The sequence below is a fragment of the Nerophis ophidion genome, linkage group LG20, assembly GCF_033978795.1.
Source record: "Nerophis ophidion isolate RoL-2023_Sa linkage group LG20, RoL_Noph_v1.0, whole genome shotgun sequence".
In the NCBI taxonomy this organism is placed as follows: domain Eukaryota; kingdom Metazoa; phylum Chordata; class Actinopteri; order Syngnathiformes; family Syngnathidae; genus Nerophis; species Nerophis ophidion.
In genome coordinates this window covers 36,079,097-36,102,831 of record NC_084630.1, presented here as the reverse complement: position 1 = coordinate 36,102,831, position 23,735 = coordinate 36,079,097, and the positions used below count along the sequence as shown (strand labels likewise).

The 23,735-nt window shown below is 42.0% G+C and overlaps 1 protein-coding gene across 2 annotated transcripts in view; it reads right to left on the bottom strand.

Annotated features, from left to right (window-relative positions):
- Positions 1-23,735, bottom strand: part of LOC133539072 (son of sevenless homolog 1-like) — a 32,685-nt gene that overhangs the window by 914 nt on the left and 8,036 nt on the right. The window contains exons 8-22 of one of the 2 annotated variants that reach the window (XM_061881108.1): positions 20,634-20,744; positions 20,477-20,575; positions 20,287-20,414; positions 5,680-6,341; positions 5,530-5,611; positions 3,578-3,694; positions 2,112-2,215; positions 1,681-1,903; positions 1,504-1,623; positions 1,271-1,433; positions 1,077-1,194; positions 822-994; positions 635-751; positions 296-569; positions 132-176 (exon numbers count right to left, since the gene is read on the bottom strand). In XM_061881108.1, coding sequence (XP_061737092.1) covers positions 132-176; positions 296-569; positions 635-751; positions 822-994; positions 1,077-1,194; positions 1,271-1,433; positions 1,504-1,623; positions 1,681-1,903; positions 2,112-2,215; positions 3,578-3,694; positions 5,530-5,611; positions 5,680-6,341; positions 20,287-20,414; positions 20,477-20,575; positions 20,634-20,744 — 2,536 coding nt within the window. The remainder of the gene's footprint in view (positions 1-131; positions 177-295; positions 570-634; positions 752-821; positions 995-1,076; positions 1,195-1,270; positions 1,434-1,503; positions 1,624-1,680; positions 1,904-2,111; positions 2,216-3,577; positions 3,695-5,529; positions 5,612-5,679; positions 6,342-20,286; positions 20,415-20,476; positions 20,576-20,633; positions 20,745-23,735) is intronic. The other variant, XM_061881109.1, reaches the window with a different exon arrangement.

Genomic DNA, 23,735 nt, shown 5'->3' with positions numbered 1-23,735 from the left:
ACGCCATGAAACAAAGCGGCATCAGCACCAGCCGGGTCCGACCTGAACACACACACACACACAGCCCTGCCTGCCTGTTGCCATGGAGATGAGGGTTACTATGGAAACCAGGAGGAGGCGGGTATACTAACGTGGGCCGTGAGGCAGTGAGACCGGGCCAAAGATGGCGTCGCAAGCTGCAGGGTGAAGAGAGAAGAGCATGAGGAAGAGGATACCAAGAGAAGCGCAGATTCCCCTCTGGAGACGTCAAACAGGAAGTGGAGTAACCAAGCATGTGTCAGTGGGCGGGGCTTACTGGAGTGGAAGGGGCTGCTGGGCCCCTGCGGCGAGTCGAACACGCTGCCCACATCGGTGGAGCTGGAGGCTGCTGAGGCAGGGGGCGGAGTCAGTGGCGTGCAGGGGGAGTTGGGGGCGGAGACAGCACCGCCGTCCACCTCGCTGTCGGGGATGCGGCTGTAGCTGATCTTCCTGGGTTCGTTCTGCAGCGGTGTCGGGTGGCGCATGGTGCCGGGCCTCGCCGAGGTGGGCCGGATGCCCGGCGACTTGAGAGGGCACGTGTACCTCTTGGCCTGTGGGGGGCGCCACATCAGCAGCCGCGAGCCATGGAGAGCGTGGCCAAACAGGAAGTACTCACAAAGCGCGGCAGGGAGCGGGCGTTGCGAGGCTCGATGAGCAAGGAGTTGTTGAAGAGCCGGTCGGCAAAGTCCTTCTCGCACATGTCCTCCATGGGGTTGAGGTTCTCGAAGAACTTCTGCGCCGCGCAAGCAGCTGGTGAGTGTCAGAGCAAAGAGCCAAGAGGAAGTGAGGTGAGCAGGACTCACCCTGACGTCGCTCTCCACTCGGAGGCAGTAGGGCTGGTTCTGGTACTGCTGGATCTCTCCTGTGATCTCCGCCACTTTCCTTCTCTTGCTGAAGTTGATCAGCTCCTTGCCGTGTCTGTGCAGGAAGTCGGGGTTTCCTTCCTCCGTCTTCAGGATGTTGGTCAGGTAGATGCCTGCCCCCCCCCCCACACACACACACACACACACCTGTTAACCCACCTCTGACCCCCCCACAGGTAGGGTGTCACGTCGTACCAAAGAAGGGCACACATGGAGGGTTGATGGAGCGCAGTTTGGCCAAGTACTTCTTGTAGTGGTCTTCACTCAGCTCGTGAGCCTCCTCCAGAATTTTCCTCTGCCGACTCGGAATTTGCTGGAAGAGGAAAAAAGGGAATGAAACCAAGTGTGTATTTGAATAACCGGAGGATGTGGGCGGCGCCGCCAGGGACCTCGAAAGTGTGGTCTAGCCGGTAGACGGGGGAGGAGTTCATGGCGCTGACCACCTCCAGAACGCCGTTGAAGTTGTTGAGTTCCTGGAAGACCTGAAGGATCTCGATGATGCGAGACACGACCGCCACACGCTCCTCCAGGTTCTCCGTCTCCACGATGCACCTGTGCACACGGTGAGAAGAGGTGGGAAGGGGCGGAGCAGGTGGAGGCAAGGAGCAGGTGGCGGTCTCACTTTTCAAACCACAAGGTGAGGTTGGTGGTGTGTCGGATCATCCTCAGCAGGTTGGGAGAGTGGATCTCCTTGTCCTCTTTGGTCCACACGCTGCCCACCAGCTCCGACGGCTGCACCGACCTGAGGGACACTCGTCAGCGGTCTCGCTGCGCCCGCTTGGGAAAGGGGCGGTCTTACCTGTAGAAATCAGACTCCAGCAGGGTGAGCTGCCGGGCGATCTCGATGGGGTGAAGGGTCATGAGGTCGAACAGGTCCACGTTTCCTGGCTTGCAGATGTGCCACTCGATGGGTGGAGGAGAGTTCTGGAAGGTGATGCTGTGACTTGGACCGCTCACCTGCACCTGCTTCTTCCTCTGGATGATCTTGGTGATGGACTCCACCCACTTCCTCATCGCCTTGCCTGACACACACACACACACACACACACACACACACACACACACACACACACACACACACACACACACACACACACACACACACACACACACACACACACACACACACACACACACACACACACACACACACACACACACACACACACACAGTTACATGAGCACACACACACATACAGGTGAGCACACAGGTAAGCCCGAAGTGCAAACCTCGAACAGAAGCAATAAAGTCTTCCAGTCGTCGAAGCAGGTGAGCATCTCTCTCAAAGTCATAGAAGTGATGTTCCACCCAGTGACGACACACGTTGAGAACTCTGCAGGACACATCAAGGAATGTTTATGTTCACCATCTTTATGTTCATGTCACCTGGACGTTGATAAAAGTGACAACATGATGTATTGTCACCTGGACGTTGATAAAAGTGGCAACATGATGTACTGTCACTTGGACATTGATAAAAGTGACAAGATGATGTACTGTCACCTGGACATTGATAAAAGTGACAAGATGATGTACTGTCACCTGGACGTTGATAAAAGTGACAACATGATGTATTGTCACCTGGATGTTGATAAAAGTGACAACATGATGTACTGTCACCTGGACGTTGATAAAAGTGACAACATGATGTAGTGTCACCTGGACGTTGATTAAAGTGACAACATGATGTACTGTCACCTGGACATTGATAAAAGTGACAAGATGATGTACTGTCACCTGGACATTGATAAAAGTGACAAGATGATGTACTGTCACCTGGACGTTGATAAAAGTGACAACATGATGTATTGTCACCTGGTCGTTGATAAAAGTGACAACATGATGCACTGTCACCTGGATGTTGATAAAAGTGACAACATGATGTACTGTCACCTGGACGTTGATAAAAGTGACAACATGATGTAGTGTCACCTGGACGTTGATAAAAGTGACAACATGATGTAGTGTCACCTGGACGTTGATAAAAGTGACAACATGATGTATTGTCACCTGGACGTTGATAAAAGTGAAAACATGATGCACTGTCACCTGGACGTTGATAAAAGTGACAACATGATGTATTGTCACCTGGTCGTTGATAAAAGTGACAACATGATGTATTGTCACCTGGTCGTTGATAAAAGTGAGAACATGATGTATTGTCACCTGGTCGTTGATAGAAGTGACAACATGATGTATTGTGACCTGGACGTTGATAAAAGTGACAACATAATGTACTGTCACCTGGACGTTGATAAAAGTGACAACATGATGTACTGTCACCTGGACGTTGATAAAAGTGACAACATGATGTAGTGTCACCTGGACGTTGATAAAAGTGACAACATGATGTACTGTCACCTGGACGTTGATAAAAGTGACAACATGATGTACTGTCACCTGGACGTTGATAAAAGTGACAACATGATGTAGTGTCACCTGGACGTTGATAAAAGTGACAACATGATGTACTGTCACCTGGTCGTTGATAAAAGTGACAACATGATGTACTGTCACCTGGACGTTGATAAAAGTGACAACATGATGTATTGTCACCTGGACGTTGATAAAAGTGACAACATGATGTATTGTCACCTGGACGTTGATAAAAGTGACAACAAAGGGAAGTTGAAGGTGTGCGTGTGCAAGCCGGAGGTGTGCAGTGTGTGACACCTCCAGCAGGGGGCATCAGTACCTGAGCTGGACCGGCTGTACAAATTCTTTGCGGAAGCGTTTGAGTTCTGCGCTGAGCGGCTGCTCTCCTCCCTCCAAGTGATCCACCTCACTGGGTCTGGGCTCAGGGATCTCAAACCTTGACATGAGACAGGAGGACATCAGCAATACTGTAGACTAGTCTTACTTCTTACTACACAAGTATTATTCTGTGTTTACATTACAGTTGTGATCCAAATTATTCAACCCCCACACAATTTTGGTGTTTTAGCAAGTTGGACATTTGTTCCGTATTTTGTTAATAGTCATATCAAATAAAGATGCATTAAATAGACGAATGCAACTTGAATTACAACATTATATTTTGTAACATACCAAACAGTGTCATTTCTCTTAATATCTCATTGACAAAATTATTCCACCCCTTGAAGATCATAACTCTTAAGAACAGAATTTGAATAAGGTCTTTTCAATCAGGTGTTGAAAACACCTGTGGATGTGATTAGAACCATAACGAGCAACAATTAAACTGATTGAAAAATAATGTGACGCTCAGCTTCTTGTAGATGGTCAATGGTGTATTTGCAACATGGTGAAGTCCAGGGAGTGGTCAAAGAAGTCAAGAGAGGAGGTCTATTTGACACATCTTTATTTGATATGACTATAAACAAAATACAGAATAAATGTCCAACTTGCTAAAACACCAAAATTGTGTGGGGGTTGAATAATTTTGATCACAACTGTATATACAGGAACATTATTACTACATAAGTATTATTCTGTGTTTACATTATTACTACATAAGTATTATTCTGTGTTTATTTTATACACATGAATATTATATACATAGAGTATATATGCTTTGTCTTTCATTATGTATAACACTTTTTTTAAAGGCAATTGCACTTTTATAGAATGTTTATCATTCACAATCCTTATGTAAGATATTAACATATATTTTTCTTTTTTTAATGCATTCTAAATTGTAAAATATGGCCAGTATATGTTTACATATACATACATAAATACACATTTTATATATCCATATATATACACACACATATATATATACATATATACACACACACACACATATATATATATGTATACATATACATACACACATTCAAATATATACACACATATCTATATATTCATTCATTCATTTTCTACCGCTTATTCCCTTTTGGGGTGGCGGGGGGGCGCTGGCGCCTATCTCAGCTACAATCGGGCGGAAGGCGGGGTACACCCTGGACAAGTCGCCACCTCATCGCAGGGCCAACACAGATAGACAGACAACATTCACACTATAGGGCCAATATATATATATGTATCTATATATCTATATATATATATATATATATACACACACACACATGTATATAAATATATATATATACACATATATACATATATATGTATGTATATATAAATGTATATATATATATATATATGTGTGTGTGTATATATATATACTGTATATATATGCACATATGTATGTATAAATATATATGTATATATGTATGTATATGTATATATATGTATTTATATATATATATATATATATGTATATATATATATATATATATATATATATATATATATATATATATATATATATATATATATATATATAGATGTTCCTCGCACACTAATTGACTGAAAGTGTCAGTGTCAGGTTATTGATGGGAAAATATATTTTTAGACAATATGATTTGCCTGAGTGTCTAGGAGACACAGAGAGTAACAAGCAGTAGAAAATAGATTAGAAAGGACAGATTTAAAAAAATAAATACAAAACAAAATAAAATCAAAAGTTATCTTTTTTTTTTGGATTGTATTACTTGGGACTTCCTGCGGGCCTGATTTGGGAACCCCTGATCTACATCTTGAAGCTCCATGAAACCGGGAGCAGGATGGTAAAGCGCCTTGCGGCGCCTGGGATGGAACCCGGAACCCTCACGGCCCACTCACCTCTCGATGAGCAGGTCCAGCAGCTCCTGAGGTTTACAGAAAGATCTGTAGGTGGTCAGAAAAGTTCGGACAAAGTTGGGATCTGAGGAAGAAATAGAGGCGTGAGAAGTGGGAGCGCCGAGGTGCATTGTGGGTAAGGAAGAGACTCACCCGCGTACATGTGGAATGTGAGCCTCTCGATGAGTTTCAGGACAGTGCCGGCCTTGACCACGGGGATCCCGGACTTGGACTGGACGCTGTCCTCGAAGACCACATTCTCCTCGGAGTCGGGCTGAGCAAAGCGGTAGACGTCGGGCCCGGGCAGCTTGACGTGCTGCTCCTTGTCCTCCTGCAGCGCCGCCGTGTCCAGCATGCGCTCCAGCGTGCTGCGGTACTGGAGGGAGATGAGCGCCGCCATCCAGCCGTTCTTCTCCTCCGCCGACTTGGCGGCGAAAACCACGCTGTTGCCGTCCTTGAGGATGATCTCGAAGGCGTGGCGGTACTCGCCCTCCTTGTCGTCCTTGTCGTTGATCTGGACTTTGCGCATGAAGAACTTCTCCTTCAGGCGGTACTCGGCGGCGGACCCGGCCCCGGGCAGACGTGGCGGCCCGTGGTTGGTCTTGCAGCAGACCATCAGGCCGTCAAACAGGAAGATGTGGCGCTCGTGTTTGGCGCCCACGCGGGTCAGCGTGCCCTCCATGATGAACTCGTTGCAGCACTGGCCGATGTCCTTGCCCTCCCAACCGTCGATGTTCTTCTGGATCTCGTTCATCTTCTTGATGGCCAGGTGTTTGCCCTTCATCTGGTGGCTGTAGAAGCGGCACGCCGACTCGCTGAGGACAAAAGCACATGCCCGCGTCAGCACACTGGACAGGAGAGCATCCTGGCTCGCCTGCGGCCAAAATATTCCTCAGCAGTCCTTAAATCAGGGGTAGGGAACCTCTGGCTCTGGAGCCAGATGTGGCTCTTTTGATGACTGCATCTGGCTCTCAGATACATCTTAGCTGACATTACTTAACATGATGAGTCATGATTAATTCTGCTGGTAATCACAGTCTCAAAAATAACCTTCAAAATATAAAACATTCTCATGCATTTTAATCCATCCATCCATTTTCTACCTCACTTGTTCAAGAAGTCGCATTATGGTAAGAAGTACTTTATTTATTGTTGGTTAGCTCCAGAATAACAGTGTTATTAAAAAGAATAAGATACTTATTATACTCTGAAAATGATGGTCCTACTTAAAAATGCACGCATGTAGTTGTATTCATCCATCCATTTTCTACCGCTTATTCCCTTTGGGGTTGCGGGGGTCACTGGTGTCTATCTCAGCTACAATCGGGCGGAAGGCGGGGTACACCCTGGACAAGTCGCCACCTCATCGCAGGGCCAACACAGAAAGACAGACAACATTTACACTCACATTCACACACTTGGGACCATTTAGTGTTCCCAACCAATCTATCCCCAGGTGCATGTCTTTGGAGGTGGGAGGAAGCAGGAGTACAACCCATGCATTCACAGGGAGATCATGCAAACTCCACACAGAAAGATCCCGAGCCCGGGATTGAACCCTGACTACTCAGGACCTTCGTATTGTGAGGCAGATGCACTAACCCCTCTGCCACCGTGAAGCCCTAGTTGTATTCAGTCTTAAAAATATGGTATGGCTCTCAGGGAAATACTTTTTGAAATATTGGGCTTGTATGGGTCTCTCAGCCAAAAAGGTTCCCGACCCCTGCATTAAATCACTGTCAAAGCACCATTGTTCTGCAACTATTCCTTGATAAGGGTGGAGTTGGAGGGGTGGTGTTTTTGGAAAGCATTTGATACAGTAAATCATGCTGTTCTTCTTACCAAGCTCTCAAAGTGGAACTTCTCTCAAAGTGCTGTTAGCTGGATTGAATCATATCTGCATGATGCAACACGATCTGTATCAGTGAACAACTGCACTTACTCAGTGGCCTAGTGGTTGGAGTGTCCACCCTGAGGTGGGTAGGTTGTGAGTTCAAACCCCGACCGAGTCATAGCAAAGACTATAAAAATGGGAGCCATTACCTCCCTGCTTGGCTCTCAGCATCAAGGCTTGGAATTAGGGGTTCAATCACCAAAAATTATTCCCGGGCGCGGCCACTGCTGCTTACTGCTCCTCTCACCTCCCAAGGGGTGAACAAGGGGATGAGAAGACAAATTTCACCACACCTAGTGTGTGTGTGACTATCATTGCTACTTTAACTTCAATATAACACTCTTAGGATAACCTCCGGAGTCCCTCAGGGGTCAATATTAAGCCCCCTTTTATTTTGCCTCTATATCAGACCTGGGCAAATTAAGTCCCCGGGGCCACATGGGGCCCGTTGAGCTTTTCAATCTGGCCCGCCGGACATTCCAAAATAATTTTTTTAGATCTTTAAGATAGAAACTGTAGCTGCCATTATGATATGAACTCATGTTTTCTAATGACCATAAGTCTTCAACTACCGTATTTCCTTGAATTGCCGCCAGTTATATAGTATGCGCCTGCCTAGAATTACTGCTGGGTCAAACTCGTTTCGGAAAATATAATTTTTATTAGCTTAGCGCATGTCTAGAATTTCTGCCTTCGCCAAATAATTAGCATTAACCTAGATTTTCCGCCGGGTCAAACTCGCCATGTCTCGAGTAACACTTCACCTGTCATCATTTTCAAAATGGAGGAGGCTGATTTCAATCATTTGAAATCGCATAAAGAGAAGAAGATTAAGAGCTATTCAGTAGGATTTAAGGTCCAAACTATTGAATATGCTAAAAAGAACAGTAAGCAGCTATGTTTTATTGAAATACCGTAGCTGCCATCACAGATGCTGGCTTTTGAACTTTGCGTCGATAACAGTCTGAATGGATTGCTTTCCCTTTGGTCTGGATGACAGGATGTCGTATATTTCCAAAAACAATTTGAAATGTGGACTCGTCAGACCACAGAACACTTTGCCACTTAGCATCAGTCCATTTTAGATGATCTCGGGCCCAGAGAAGCCGGCAGAGTTTCTGGATGTTGTTGATAAATGGCTTTCGCTTCGCAGAGTAGAGCTTTAACTTGCACTTACAGATGTAGCGACAAACTGTATTTAGTGACAGCGGTTTTCTGAAGTGTTCCTGAGCCCATGTGGTGATATCCTTTAGAGATTGATGTCGGTTTTTGATACAGTGCCGTCCGAGGGATGGAAGGTCCCGGTCATTCAATGTTGGTTTCCGGCCATGCCACTTACGTGGAGGGATTTCTCCAGATTCTCTGAACCTTTTGATGGAGCGTAGATGTCGAAATCCCTAAATTTCTTGCAATTGCACTTTTAGAAACCTTGTTCTTAAACTGTTTAACTATTTGCTCACGCAGTTGTGGACAAAGGGGTGTACCTCGCCCCATCCTTTCTTGTTGTGAAAGACTGAGCACGTTTTGGGAAGCTGTTTTCATACCCAATCATGGCACCCACCTGTTCCCAATTAGCCTGCACACTTGTGGGATGTTCCAAATAAGTGTTTGATGAGCATTCCTCAACTTAATCAGTATTTATTGCCACCTTTCCCAACTTCTTTGTCACGTGTTGCCGGCATCAAATTCTAAAGTTAATGATTATTTGCAAAAAAAAAAGTTTATGAGTTTGAACATCAAATATGTTGTCTTTGTAGCATATTCAACTGAATATGGGTTGAAAAGGATTTGCAAATCATTGTATTCTGTTTATATTTACATCTAACACAATTTCCCAACTCATATGGAAACGGGGTTAGTAATACCCTGCAGCCACTTGACTGCTCCACACCACACATTTTGCTTGATTACCATTCTTTCTATGAGAGTAAATTGACCACTGACGTATTTATAACACATCATGCGTGTATATCCTTTCCAATGCAATAAACCTGTCATTTTAAATAAAACAGATAGTAACAAAGTATTCTTTGTCTGCGAACAAAATGTTGCACGTCTAGAAAAAAACTCCCAACCAAAACCAATAAAATATGTTTAAAAAAAAAAGTGTAAATCAGGTGAACATTGAAGATGCAGACAGAGGTAGAGTTGCACATGTGCAGAGTAGGAGTATGCACTGTGTGGTGCTAGCGGGCCAGCTGCCTCACAAACAGTCAAAGCCCTTCTTTTCAGTCCGCTAAGGGACAAAGCAATGTTCCCTGTAATTTGTCGTGTGTGTGTGTGTGTGTGTGTGTGTGTGTGTGTGTGTGTGTGTGTGTGTGTGACCGAACATAAAACCCCTCTGAGCATTCAGTGGAGCACTTGTGGTCACACCTGTCCCAAAGCTGACTAAATATCAAGTGAAAGGTTCTATCGTTAGAATCAAAAGACAGCAGTCATTTCCATGAGATTATTTTCTAATAGAAGTGTTTTGGCCTATTACAATGACAATAAATACAAATATTGTTTTTCATGAGCTGTAGACTAGTATTGTATGTCTGGGTGGGGGTCCTGCTTTGGAAATCATTTGTACCCCTTTCAGATATCACATTTAGTTCCCATGAAAACATTCACATGTTGCACAATGAGATGTAAGCATGGGATTATGCTATAAACTTCTGTTAGTGAGATAGATATTTTTATTAGTATTTCTTTAATATAATAATCGCATTTCACGATAAATATTTCTTCACTAAGATTCTTAATAAATGACAGTAGAATAAGCACACATTTGATTGGTAAATCATAGTGTAACCACCTGGAATGACACATTATGTGTGGTGTTGGAGTTGTCCCACTTTTTGTGTGTCTGTAAAGGCATCACTGGTTAAGTGCCTTATGTGCATGTGTAGCTGCAGGTGAGAAAACTACTGTTGGCATGACAGAAGACAAAGATGTTTTTGGTCAGGTTTGTACGGCAGAAAATGAGCAGTTTTGCTAGATAGAAGTTGATTACCAATGTTTTGGTTATGTGTTCATGGCTGACAATAAAGAGTTTTGCTCAATAAAGTGATGGATGGAATTCATGCCTGCTTGTCGTCAGTTACGTTGAAAATTGTTATGCGCTTATTTTTTTAATTACATTTTGTGCGTTGCATAGCTTTGCCGTAGATGCACCCGAGAGAGAAGGTTGGCACAAGTGTGCCGAGCTGCTGAAAGCCACCAATAACGTGAATGCTCTTGAAGCGTGCTAATGGCCATTTAACCACGCTGGAAAACTTAGCCACTTCATTTTCATTTATCGCTGGTTAAATGACTTATCGAGTATCGGCCGACTCCATTAACACTTTTCTTATTGACAGCCCAGTACATTTAAGCTGAGTCGTGACTACCTTTCATTGTCATGTCATGCTTGTCTTCTATTGTGTGTTTAATACCCTTTGTGGACGCCCTTTTCCGCTCCACCTTTTTTCAGGCATGTGATTTGAGCTTCATGAAAAAGACTGAAAATAAGCCAGCGGACTGGGGGCCGCCAGTCCCCCCCGCCCCAAAGCTCCTGGTTTTTCAGCAGTTGAACATGCAAAAATTAGCACAAAAAAAGCAAAATTTGAAGATGTTCTAGTGTTTAAAGAATTTCAGTTACTCTGTTATTTAGTCACTACAGTAATTGTGTTCACATCCACAGGAACCACATGGATTAGTCTCCTCTATACAGTATTTACAACCTTAAATGACGAATGGGTTGTACTTGTATAGCGCTTTTCTACCTTCAAGGTACTCAAAGCGCTTTGACACTACTCCCACATTTACCCATTCACACACTGATGGAGGGAGCTGCCATGCAAGGCGCTAACCAGCACCCATCAGGAGCAAGGGTGAAGTGTCTTGCTCAGGACACAACGGACGTGACGAGGTTGGTACTAGGTGGGGATTGAACCAGGGACCCTCGGGTTGCGCACGGCCACTCTCTCACTGCGCCACGCCATCCCCTACTAGTGTTCACTTCACAGCCACAGATGGTTCATCTACATATTGACATTATTTACACATTACTTTGTCTGTTTCAGTCACTAGGTTATTTAGTCACTACAGTAGTTGTGTTCACATCCAAAGGAACCACATGGGTTAGCCTACTCTATACAGTATTTACAACCTTACTAGTGTTCACTTCACAGCCACAGATGGTTCATCTAGTCAGTGACATTATTTACGCATTACTTTGTCTGTTTCAGTCACTATGTTATTTAGTCATTACAGTAGTTGTGTTCACATCCACAGGAACCACATGGGTTAGTCTACTCTATACAGTATTTACAACCTTACTAGTGTTCATTTCACAGCCACAGATAGTTCATCTAGTCAGTGAAATGATTTACACATTACATTATCTGTTTCAGTCACTATGTTATTTAGTCACTACAGTAATTGTGTTCACATCCACCGGAACTACATGGGTTAGTCTACTCTATACAGTATTTGCAACCTTACTAGTGTTCACTACACAGCCACAGATGGTTCATCTACTTATTGACATTATTTACACATAACATTCAAAATGATTCAACTATCCATCCATCCATCCATTTTCTACCGCTTATTCCCTTTCGGGGTCGCGGGGGGCGCTGGCGCCTATCTCAGCTACAATCGGGCCCGATTGTAGCTGAGATGATTCAACTATTCAATGTCAAAATATAAACAGTAGAAATAATGAACAAAATGTCAGCTAGTCTTGTTGTAAAACAGCAATGTAAAATAAAATGTAGCATTTAGACAGGCTATACTATAGCAAAATCATGTGTGTTCTTAAATGTGTATTCCACGTCTTCCATGTCGAGAACAGTTTTGATTTGTGCTTACATGGTAAACAAGTCAAATTAATGTTTTATCATACATTTGTCCAACTGTAGCCAACATTGTGGGTTTCCTGGACATGGTCTACATCGCTAACAGAAACATCTAAGGAAGAGAACCCCTCTGGCGTCTTCTACTAGTTTTTTTTAATATATAAATCGCCCACTTGAATATTCCCTATTCTCTTCTACGACTCTATCGTCGTCATTTAAGATGTCTGTTGTGATTTCACTTCGTGCTTCCATGACCCGATCTCTCTTGGCTCTGATTGGCTTGTCCCGAATGTTTTGCCCTGATCTTAACCAATGGTAACTCATCATAGTAAACAATCACGGATGTTCTTATACACAAACCAACCAATCATCATTGATGTAAGGTTTGTCCCCTGCCCAAGGAGTTGCTTCGTTACGTAGCTTCCATTTTTAACTTCATTATTTTTAAGGGAGAACCCTAGTTTTTACGACAGATTATCAAAAACCGTACTCATTACGAGAAAACCGCAGTTGTTGGTAGGTATGGCAAAGCGACGGATAAAGATTAACACAGTGTAGGTCAGAAAAAAACGTAAAATAGAGATTAAAAAAAGACATATTTCTGACTATAAACGGAAATATCACATGCCTGTTGTTTGTAAGTCTTTGCTGTCATCCAGCATTCTGTTTATTTCATAGCCAGTTCAGTGTTTGTTTTGTCTATTGTCCAGCTTCTATTCCATGTTGTTTTGTATCGCAAATAATAAATTATCTATTCCTGCAAGTTGCCTCTTGCCGGTTTTCAAATCACAACAACCATCGCCAACATGTGCCGTAAGAACTACAATGTCACATTTTTTCAATAACTTTGTGACCTGAAAAAACCTCAAAAGTCCTATAAAAAAACTTGGGAGTTTTACTTTGTAATACGATTATAAACAAGAGCACATAGGCCTTAAGTGAAGTGCTAGCTAGTCACACATCAGTAACAGAAACAAACAAAACAGGAAACAATCTAGCTGAATTCTGATTAGATAAAAGCTCTCACGTCAAAACAAGCAACATTGGAGCCTAATATGACATGAAAAGAATAGGATGAATACTTGGGTATATTTATGGAAAGTAAGTTAAAAATGGAATCAATGTATGATCATGGTTTATGGCAGCCCACCACTGAACAAAGGCAGCAACAGTTCTGTCGATATCGTGTTTTCAAACTCAAACAACAACTTGGTGAGTGTCGTCTTTTTCTGGCCCTTTTACTTCAATATGAAAATAAACTACATCTCCCAGAATGCTCTGCGTGGAAAAAAAGAGGAGGAGGAAGAGAAGTGTGTTCCACTTTGTAGTAGATAAGAGGAATTGTTTTTGTAAAAAATCTGTTGAAAGCGTTTGAAGTAGTATTGCTAAGAAAGAGACAAAGAAAGCCTGGAGACAACATGGAGCTCATAAAGTTTGCCACGGTCGTCTGCAGCGTCCAAGCCAGAACAGACCGGGTCAAGGGAAAGCACCTGCTTGACAGGCGACCATCCCCCGGAAGAGAGGAAGCCGACAACAATGTGTGAGACATTTACCTTGACAGGTTAATTGTTCATTGATGCCTTGTATTGTTAGTTAACTTGTCTGAGAAACTGCATTTTGCACACGGTCCACTGTAGAGGACATGGCTTCTCAGTGAGTAAAACTTGAGACACAGTCGATATTCCCTCACAATTATTTGCACTGACAAACACTGGAGCAACATTGGAGCATGGTGTTTGTGTTCAATGGCAGTGTGTTTATCCCAATTATTCTTTACACTTCATTTGAACATTATTTTTGTACATCTACCCCAATAATATCATACGGTGGCCTAAATACCGTGATAATATTGTACCGTTAAAATGTTGATAGCGTTACATCCCTACAAAGCAGTTTGGCTAATGTAGCAAGGTCTAATAAACAGGCTTTGTACAAAAATAAACAGGAGCGATACATCCCACATCAAATACACACAACCTTTGTGCCTCAAGTTAACAGTTCAATAAAGGACGAATGAGCATCCCAGTAAAAAACTCAAGACTATAAATGTTCATGTTTCCTCACATCTCTTGGGTTATGTCCACACATATACTTAATAAACATTATATCTGTGTTTACACCTCTTGTCCACATGAACACACACTTAATAAACATCTGTGTTTACACCTCTTGTCCACATGAACACACACTTAATAAACATCTGTGTTTACACCTCTTGTCCACATGAACACACACTTAATAAACATTATATCTGTGTTTACACCTCTTGTCCACATGAACACACACTTAATAAAAATCTGCGTTTAAACCTCTTGTCCACATGAACACACACTTAATAAACATTATCTGTGTGTTTACACCTCTTGTCCACATGAACACACACTTAATAAACATTATATCTGTGTTTACACCTCTTGTCCACATGAACACACACTTAATAAACATTATATCTGTGTTTACACCTCTTGTCCACATGAACGCACACTTAATAAACATTATCTGTGTTTACACCTCTTGTCCACATGAACACACACTTAATAAACATTATCTGTGTGTTTACACCTCTTGTCCACATGAACACACACTTAATAAACATCTGTGTTTGCACCTTTTGTCCAAATGAACACACACATAATAAACATCTGTGTTTAAACCTCTTGTCCACATGAACACGCACTTAATAAACATTATCGCTGTGTTTACACCTCTTGTCCACATGAAAACACACTTAATAAACATTATCTGTGTGTTTACACCTCTTATCCACACGAACACACACTTAATAAACATTATCTGTGTTTACACCTCTTGTTCACATGAACACACACTTAATAAACATCTGTGTTTACACCTCTTGTCCACATGAACACACACTTAATAAACATCTGTGTTTACACCTCTTGTCCACATGAACACACACTTAATAAACATCTGTGTTTACACCTCTTGTCCACATGAACACACACTTAATAAACATTATCTGTGCTCACACCTTTTGTCCATATGAACACACACTTAATAAACATTATATCTGTGTTTACACCTCTTGTCCACACCAACACACACTTAATAAACATCTGTGTTTACACCTTTTGTCCACATGAACGCACACTTAATAAACATCTGTGTTTAAACCTCTTGTCCACATGAACACACACTTAATAAACATCTGTGTTCACACCTCTTGTCCACATGAACACACACTTAATAAACATCTGTGTTTAAACCTCTTGTCCACATGAACACACACTTAATAAACATTATCTGTGTGTTTACACCTCTTGTCCACATGAACACACACTTAATAAACATTATCTGTGTTCACACCTTTTGTCCATATGAACACACACTTAACATTATATCTGTGTTTACACCTCTTGTCCACACCAACACACACTTAATAAACATCTGTGTTTAAACCTCTTGTCCACATGAACACACACTTAATAAACGTTATCCGTGTTTACACCTCTTGTCCACATGAACACGCACTTAATAAACATTATCGCTGTGTTTACACCTCTTGTCCACATGAACACACACATAATAAACATTATCTGTGTGTTTACACCTCTTATCCACACGAACACACACTTAATAAACATTATCTGTGTTTACACCTCTTGTCCACATGAACACACACTTAATAAACATCTTTGTTTACACCTCTTGTCCACATGAACACACAATTAATAAAAATCTGTGTTTAAACCTCTTGTCCACATGAACACAAACTTAATAAACATTATCTGTGTGTTTACACCTCTTGTCCACATGGACACACACTTAATAAACATTATCCGTGTTCACACCTTTTGTCCATATGAAAACACACACTTAATAAACATCTGTGTTTACACCTCTTGTCCACACGAACACACACTTAATAAACATTATATCTGTGTTTACACCTCTTGTCCACACCAACACACAGTTAATAAACATCTGTGTTTAAACCTCTTGTCCACATGAACACACACTTAATAAACATTATCTGTGTGTTTACACCTCTTATCCACACGAACACACACTTAATAAACATTATCTGTGTTTACACCTCTTGTCCACATGAACACACACTTAATAAACATTATCTGTGTGTTTATACCTCTTGTCCACATGAACACACACTTAATAAACATTTGTGTTTACACCTCTTGTCCACATGAACACACACTTAATAAACATTATCTGTGTGTTTACACCTCTTATCCACATGAACACACACTTAATAAACATTATCTGTGTTCACACCTTTTGTCCATATGAACACACACTTAATAAACATTGCATCTGTGTTTACACGTCTTGCCCACACCAACACACACTTAATAAACATCTGTGTTTGCTCCTTTTGTCCACATGAACACACACTTAATAAACATCTGTGTTCACACCTCTTGTCCACATGAACACACACTTAATAAACATCTGTGTTTAAACCTCTTGTCCACATGAACACACACTTAATAAACATTATCTGTTTGTTTACACCTCTTGTCCACATGAACACACACTTAATAAACATTATCTTTGTTTACACCTCTTGTACACATGAACACACACTTAATAAACATTATCTCTGTGTTTACACCTCTTGTCCACATGAATACACACTTAATAAACATTATCTGTGTGTTTACACCTCTTATCCACATGAACACACACTTAATAAACATCTGCGTTTACACCTCTTGTCCACACGAACACACACTTAATAAACATCTGTGTTTACACCTCTTGTCCACATGAACACACACTTAATAAACATTATCTGTGTGTTTACACCTCATATCCACACGAACACACACTTAATAAACATTATCTGTGTTTACACCTCTTGTCCATATGAACACACACTTAATAAACATCTGTGTTCACACCTCTTGTCCACATGAACACACACTTAATAAACATCTGTGTTTAAACCTCTTGTCCACATGAACACACACTTAATAAACATTATCTGTTTGTTTACACCTCTTGTCCACATGAACACACACTTAATAAACATTATCTGTGTTTACACCTCTTGTACACATGAACACACACTTAATAAACATTATCTCTGTGTTTACACCTCTTGTCCACATGAATACACACTTAATAAACATTATCTGTGTGTTTACACCTCTTATCCACATGAACACACACTTAATAAACATCTGCGTTTACACCTCTTGTCCACACGAACACACACTTAATAAACATCTGTGTTTACACCTCTTGTCCACATGAACACACACTTAATAAACATTATCTGTGTGTTTACACCTCATATCCACACGAACACACACTTAATAAACATTATCTGTGTTTACACCTCTTGTCCATATGAACACACACTTAATAAACATCTGTGTTTACACCTCTTGTCCACATGAACACACACTTAATAAACATTATATCTGTGTTTACACCTCTTGTCCACATGAACACACACTTAATAAACATCTGTGTTTAAACCTCTTGTCCACATGAACACACACTTAATAAACATTATCTGTGTTCACACCTTTTGTCCATATGAAGACACACTTAATAAACATCTGTGTTTACACCTCTTGTCCACATGAACACACACTCAATAAACATCTGTGTTTACACCTCTTGTCCACATTAACACACACAATAAACATCTGTGTTTACACCTCTTGTCCACATGAACACAGACTTAATAAACATCTGTGTTTACACCTCTTGTCCACATGAACACACACTTAATAAACATCTGTGTTTACACCTCTTGTCCACACGAACACACACTTAATAAACATTATATCTGTGTTTACACCTCTTGTCCACATGAACACACACTTAATAAACATTATATCTGTGTTTACACCTCTTGTCCACATGAACACACACTTAATAAACATCTGTGTTTACACCTCTTGTCCACATGAACACACACTTAATAAACATCTGTGTTTACACCTCTTGTCCACATGAACACACACTTAATAAACATTATATCTGTGTTTACACCTCTTGTCCACATGAACACACACTTACTATACTAAACATTATATCTGTGTTTACACCTCTTGACCACACGAAAACACACTTAATAAACATCTGTGTTTACACCTCTTGTCCACACCAACACACACTTAATAAACATTATCTCTGTGTTTGGACCTCCTCTCTACATGGAGATGGTTTTAACTCCAAGTGTGTTTCTGAAACTGTCATGTCCTCAGTGACAGCAATTAAGTGAAAGACGCTGTGTTGTGCTTTCAAAATAAAAGCAACATGAAGTATTTCTCTTCTTTGCAGTCACGTGACCTAGACGAACTTCCTTCTTTCAGGTGATGTTCTAGAGTCCCATGAGACTAGTGTTTATTTACCTGCATCAGTGCAGATTTGGGCATACTTTGAAAGGTTTAGAGGCAAATATGAAAGCAATCCTAAAAAGTATTTGAAATGGGATGTAGTGGATTCATACACTCTTGAGAAAAATACAATTCTAAAAGATTTCAAGTATTCATGATCACCAAGATGTTACTGCTGGCTACGAGAAGACAAGATTGGAGCACGTCATGTCTTTACATCTGAGGGCCGCACAAATGAAACGTTCAAGAGTGAAAAACAAAGTTAGATTTATTGGTCGCTAAGTAACGTATTTGATTGACATTAACAAGTGCTGCTGTGATGGTGACGCTAATGAGAAAAGGATAAGTGAGTTTGTAGTTTATTTCCTGCAAGAAATATTAGTCTCATCTACAATTCATGTTGTTTTTATGCTGTGAAGTTGATATTTTGTCTCATTATTTAGCTGTAGATGTTGTTCAGCAATGTTTGCTAGCGATACTAAGATTCAGTAAGTGCTGTTTCATCTACTTTATTCATACTATGAAGGATATTTTCTTCATGCTAACAAATATCAGTAAAGACGCTATAAGGTGGTCATCCATGTTGAATAAAGCACTTAACTTTCCTGCACAACCACAACTAAGCTTTTAGTTTGCTATGAGAATGGATAATGAAAATATAGTAGTTTGGACCAACAATGACAATATTAATCACTATGACTTAACATGACCTTAGTTTATTAGCACAAGCTGGTCTTCCAGTTATACTTAGGCATGGCAACCACAAAAGAACACAAACTAATGTCCTGTCTCTACGTTTAGTCCAGCTGTCAAACTCTGATAATATAGTAGACAGAAACTGGATTGCATGCTCAGACAAACATTTTACAAAGTGATTACTGCAGACACAAGCATGTTCCGACTGTATTGCACAAGTAATATTTTTAGGTGACATCTTTTTTTTCCTGACTTTATGAACCACATCTTTGGGGACTCTATGAAAGCTCTTTCCTATCTCTCTACTTGAACGACTGGAAAGATCTGATCAAACTCTTGACTCTCTCACTCTAGCTGCTGGAGCGCCAAGAAGAAAAGCGGATATGTGGTCATATGTAACACAGCTGTACTGTCGCCATCTAGTCACAGCGGCACAGGAGTGCGGTGAAGAGAAACAACGCGCTGGCAGAATGTTAATAAAGAAGTTTTAGTTTGGCGTGCTCATACGCAAAAGTCTCTTCACAGAAAGTGCTTGATTTGATATGCACCGGAGGCTGTTAGCGTCACCCACCGTGTAGGCAGCCATTAAAACGGGATTAGCAACATCTATCTTGAGGGGGTCATGTGACCAGAGAGCGCCGCGATTGGTCAGAGCGAGACACGTGGACAAAAAAAGCGATGGTTTGAGCCGAGGCCAGTGGGCGCCGCTAATCACATAAACCTCTGAGGTATGCGTCACGCGTGTTAGACCCAGACGAGCCGACTTACGTCCTCACATCCTGCTGTCAGTCGCCGTCACGTCTCGGGCGGCCACACCGCCTCGCATTTTCAGCTCCGAGTGGCTTCCTCGCTCGCACCGCTTTTCTTTCTGCCTCTCGGAACAATGAGCAGCACCTCCCTCGGGCCTGACGCCACTTCCTCCTCGCCCCCGCCCGCACGCGCGACCTACGACCTCAAAGCGCCCGCTCTATTTTGGTGCGGCGGCAGAGAGGATGGGCGGAGTCATACGGACCTGAGCCTCCTCTTGGCCAGGCTGCGGGAGCAGATCCTCTCCATGCTGCTCTGCAGGTTGAGTAGAGCAGTGATGGCCTGCTTCAGACAATCCTTGTCCTCCTCGTCCTCGCTCTTCTCCTCCAGTTGCTATGGAGACACACATGGTGATGGGGAACCCAGGTGGGTGGCGGCGGCCACAGGTGTGTTACCTTGATGATGTCAAAGAGGTGCAGACAGTAGTAGACGGGTGTGAGCAGCAGTCGAGGTAGGACGTATTGGACGGCCTCTTTGAAGCCTTGACAGATGGACTGTGGACAGGAGGACATGTCAACATCTTCACGCATGCACAGGTCGCAGGTCGCTCACCTGCAGGTGGAAGGCGGCCCCCGGCTTGGTGACCTGACTCAGGAAGTGTTGGTGGAAGCCGGAGCGCAGGATGTCCTGAGCGTACGTCTCGTAGGGGTCAAAGGCCAACTCCTGCCAAGCAGGTCACATGTCAGCCACAATCAGCCAATTAGATCAGTGCAAAGTTCCAAGGGGGTGGAGCCTATCCCAGCTGACTGATCAACCACTGAGAGTTGAAATAACATTCATTATTGACATGAATTCATAACATTCCTTGATATTAAAGAAATAACATTCATTGTTTCTGCCATGTTGTACCTTTCTGTAACTCTATTTTGTCACCTTGTACTTTTCTGCCATGTTGTACCTTTCTGCTACTCTATGTTGTCTTCTTGTACTTTTCTGCCATGTTGTACCTTTCTGTAACTCTATTTTGTCACCTTGTACTTTTCTGCCATGTTGTACCTTTCTGTAACTCTATTTTGTCACCTTGTACTTTTCTGCCATGTTGTACCTTTCTGCTACTCTATGTTGTCTTCTTGTACTTTTCTGCCATGTTGTACCTTTCTGCTACTCTATGTTGTCTCCTTGTACTTTTCTGCCATGATGTACCTTTTTGTTACTCTATGTTGTCTCCTTGTACTTTTCTGCCATGTTGTACCTTTCTGCTACTCTATATTGTCACCTTGTACTTTTCTGCCATTTTGTCACCTTGTACTTTTCTGCCATGTTGTATCTTTCTGCTACTGTATGTTGTTGCCTTGTACTTTTCTGCCATGTTGTGGTCATGTTGTTATGTTGTACCTTTCTGCTACTGTATGTTGTTGCAATGTTGTCCCTTTCTGCTACTGTATGTTGTTGCCATGTTGTCCCTTTCTGTCATGTTACCATGATGTACCTTTATGCTATGTTGTCATGTTTTACTTTTCTGCCGTGTTGTTGTCATGGTGTACCCTTCTGCTTTGTTGTACTTTTCTGCCGTGTTGTTGTCATGGTGTACCCTTCTGCTTTGTTGTATCTTTCTGCTATGTTGTACTTTTCTGCCATGTTGTTGTCATGGCGTACCCTTCTGCTTTGTTGTTGTCATGTTGTACCTTCCTGCCATGTAGTGATCATGTTGTACCTTTATGCCATGTTGTCCCTTTCTGTGTCATGTTGTATCTTTCTGCTACTGTATGTTGTTGTCATGTTGTACATTTCGGTCATGTTGTACTTTTCTGCTCGGTTGTAGTCATGTTATACTTTTCTTCTATGTTGTTGTCATGTTGTACATTTTTCCCATGGGGTGATGTCGTCCCTTTCTTCCATGTTGTTCCTTTCTGCCATGTGGTCATGTTGTCCCTTTCTGCCATGTTGTTATGTTGCACTTTTTTTGCCATGTTGTTGGCATGTTGTCACTTTCTGCCATACAGTACATTGTCATGTTGTACCTTTCTACCATGTTGTGGTCATGTTGTACCTTTCAGACATAGTGTGGTCCCTTTCTGCCATACAGTACCTTGTTATGGTTGTACCTTTCTGCTACTCTATGTTGTCATGTTGTACTTTTCTGCCATGTTGCCTCTTTCTCCCATGTTGTTGTCATGATGTATCTTTCTGCTATGTTGTACCTTTCTGCTATGTTGTTGTCATGTTGTACCCTTCTGCCATGTTGTTGTAATGACGTAGCTTGTTGCCATGTTGTTCTCTATGATGTTGCTAATGTATGTACCATCCTTTCAGGTGTATAAGCTGCTAATTTTGTCCCACGCTTTCAACCTTGCGCCCAATACAACGCTTCGCCTGATGCGCTTGTTACATCCGACCAATGAAATGACTGAATGAAAGATGGTGTCAAAGCACTTCACTTGGGGAAAACCACAATTTTGCATTGGGGTGGTGGTAAGCTACATTTGCAGTGCATCCACACTTCGCAGTGCATGGCAGAGCACCAACCACGCATGACGTCCAAGGAACTGTCTGTTGGAGGGGACCGCAGATGTGTGGACACCCGCACAATGGATGCCGAATGAACAGTAAATAGTGTGAGAGTCCAGTCCGTAGTGGATCTAGTTAATAATGTGACAGTCCAGTCCATAGTGAAACTAAAATAATAGTGTGAGAGTCCAGTCCGTAATGGATCTAGTTAATAATGTGAGAGTCCAGTCCATAGTGGATCTAACATAATAGTGTGAGAGTCCAGTCCGTAGTGGGTCTAGTTGATATTGTGAGAGTCCAGTCCATAGTGGATCTAGTTAATAGTGTGAGACTCCAGTTTGTAGTGGATCGAGTTAATAATGTGAGAGTCCAGTCCATAGTGGATCTAGTTGATGTTGTGAGAGTCCAGTCCATAGTGGATCTAACATAATAGTGTGAGAGTCCAGTTTGTAGTGGATCGAGTTAATGTGAGAGTCCATTCCATAGTGGATCTAGTTGATGTTGTAAGAGTCCAGTCCATAGTGGATCTAAAATAATAGCTTGAGAGTCCAGTCCGTAGTGGATCTAGTTAATAATGTGAGAGTCCAGTCCATAGTGGATCTAACATAATAGTGTGAGTCCAGTCCATAGTGGATCTAGTTGATATTGTGAGAGTCCAGTCCATAGTGGATTTAGTTAATAGTGTGAGAGTCCAGTTTGTACTGGATCGAGTTAATAATGTGAGAGTCCAGTCCATAGTGGATGTAGTTGATATTGTGAGAGTCCAGTCCTTATTGGATCTAGTTAATCATGTGAGAGTCCAGTCCTTAGTGGATCTAGTTAATCATATGAGAGTCCAGTCCATAGTGGATTTAACATAATAGTGTGAAAGTCCAGTCCATAGTGGATCTAAGATAAGAGTGAGAGTCCAGTCCATAGTGGATCTAACATAAGAGTGAGAGTCCAGTCCATAGTGAATATAACATAATAGTGAGAGTCCAGTCCATTGTGGATCTAGTTACTAGTGTGAGAGTCCAGTCCATAGTGGATCTAACATAATAGTGAGAGTCCAGTCCATAGTGAATGTAGTTACTAGTGTGAGAGTCCAGTCCATAGTGGATCTAACATAATAGTGTGAGAGTCCAGTCCATAGTGGATCAAACATAATAGTGAGAGTCCAGTCCATAGTGGATCTAGTTACTAGTGTGAGAGTCCAGTCCATAGTGG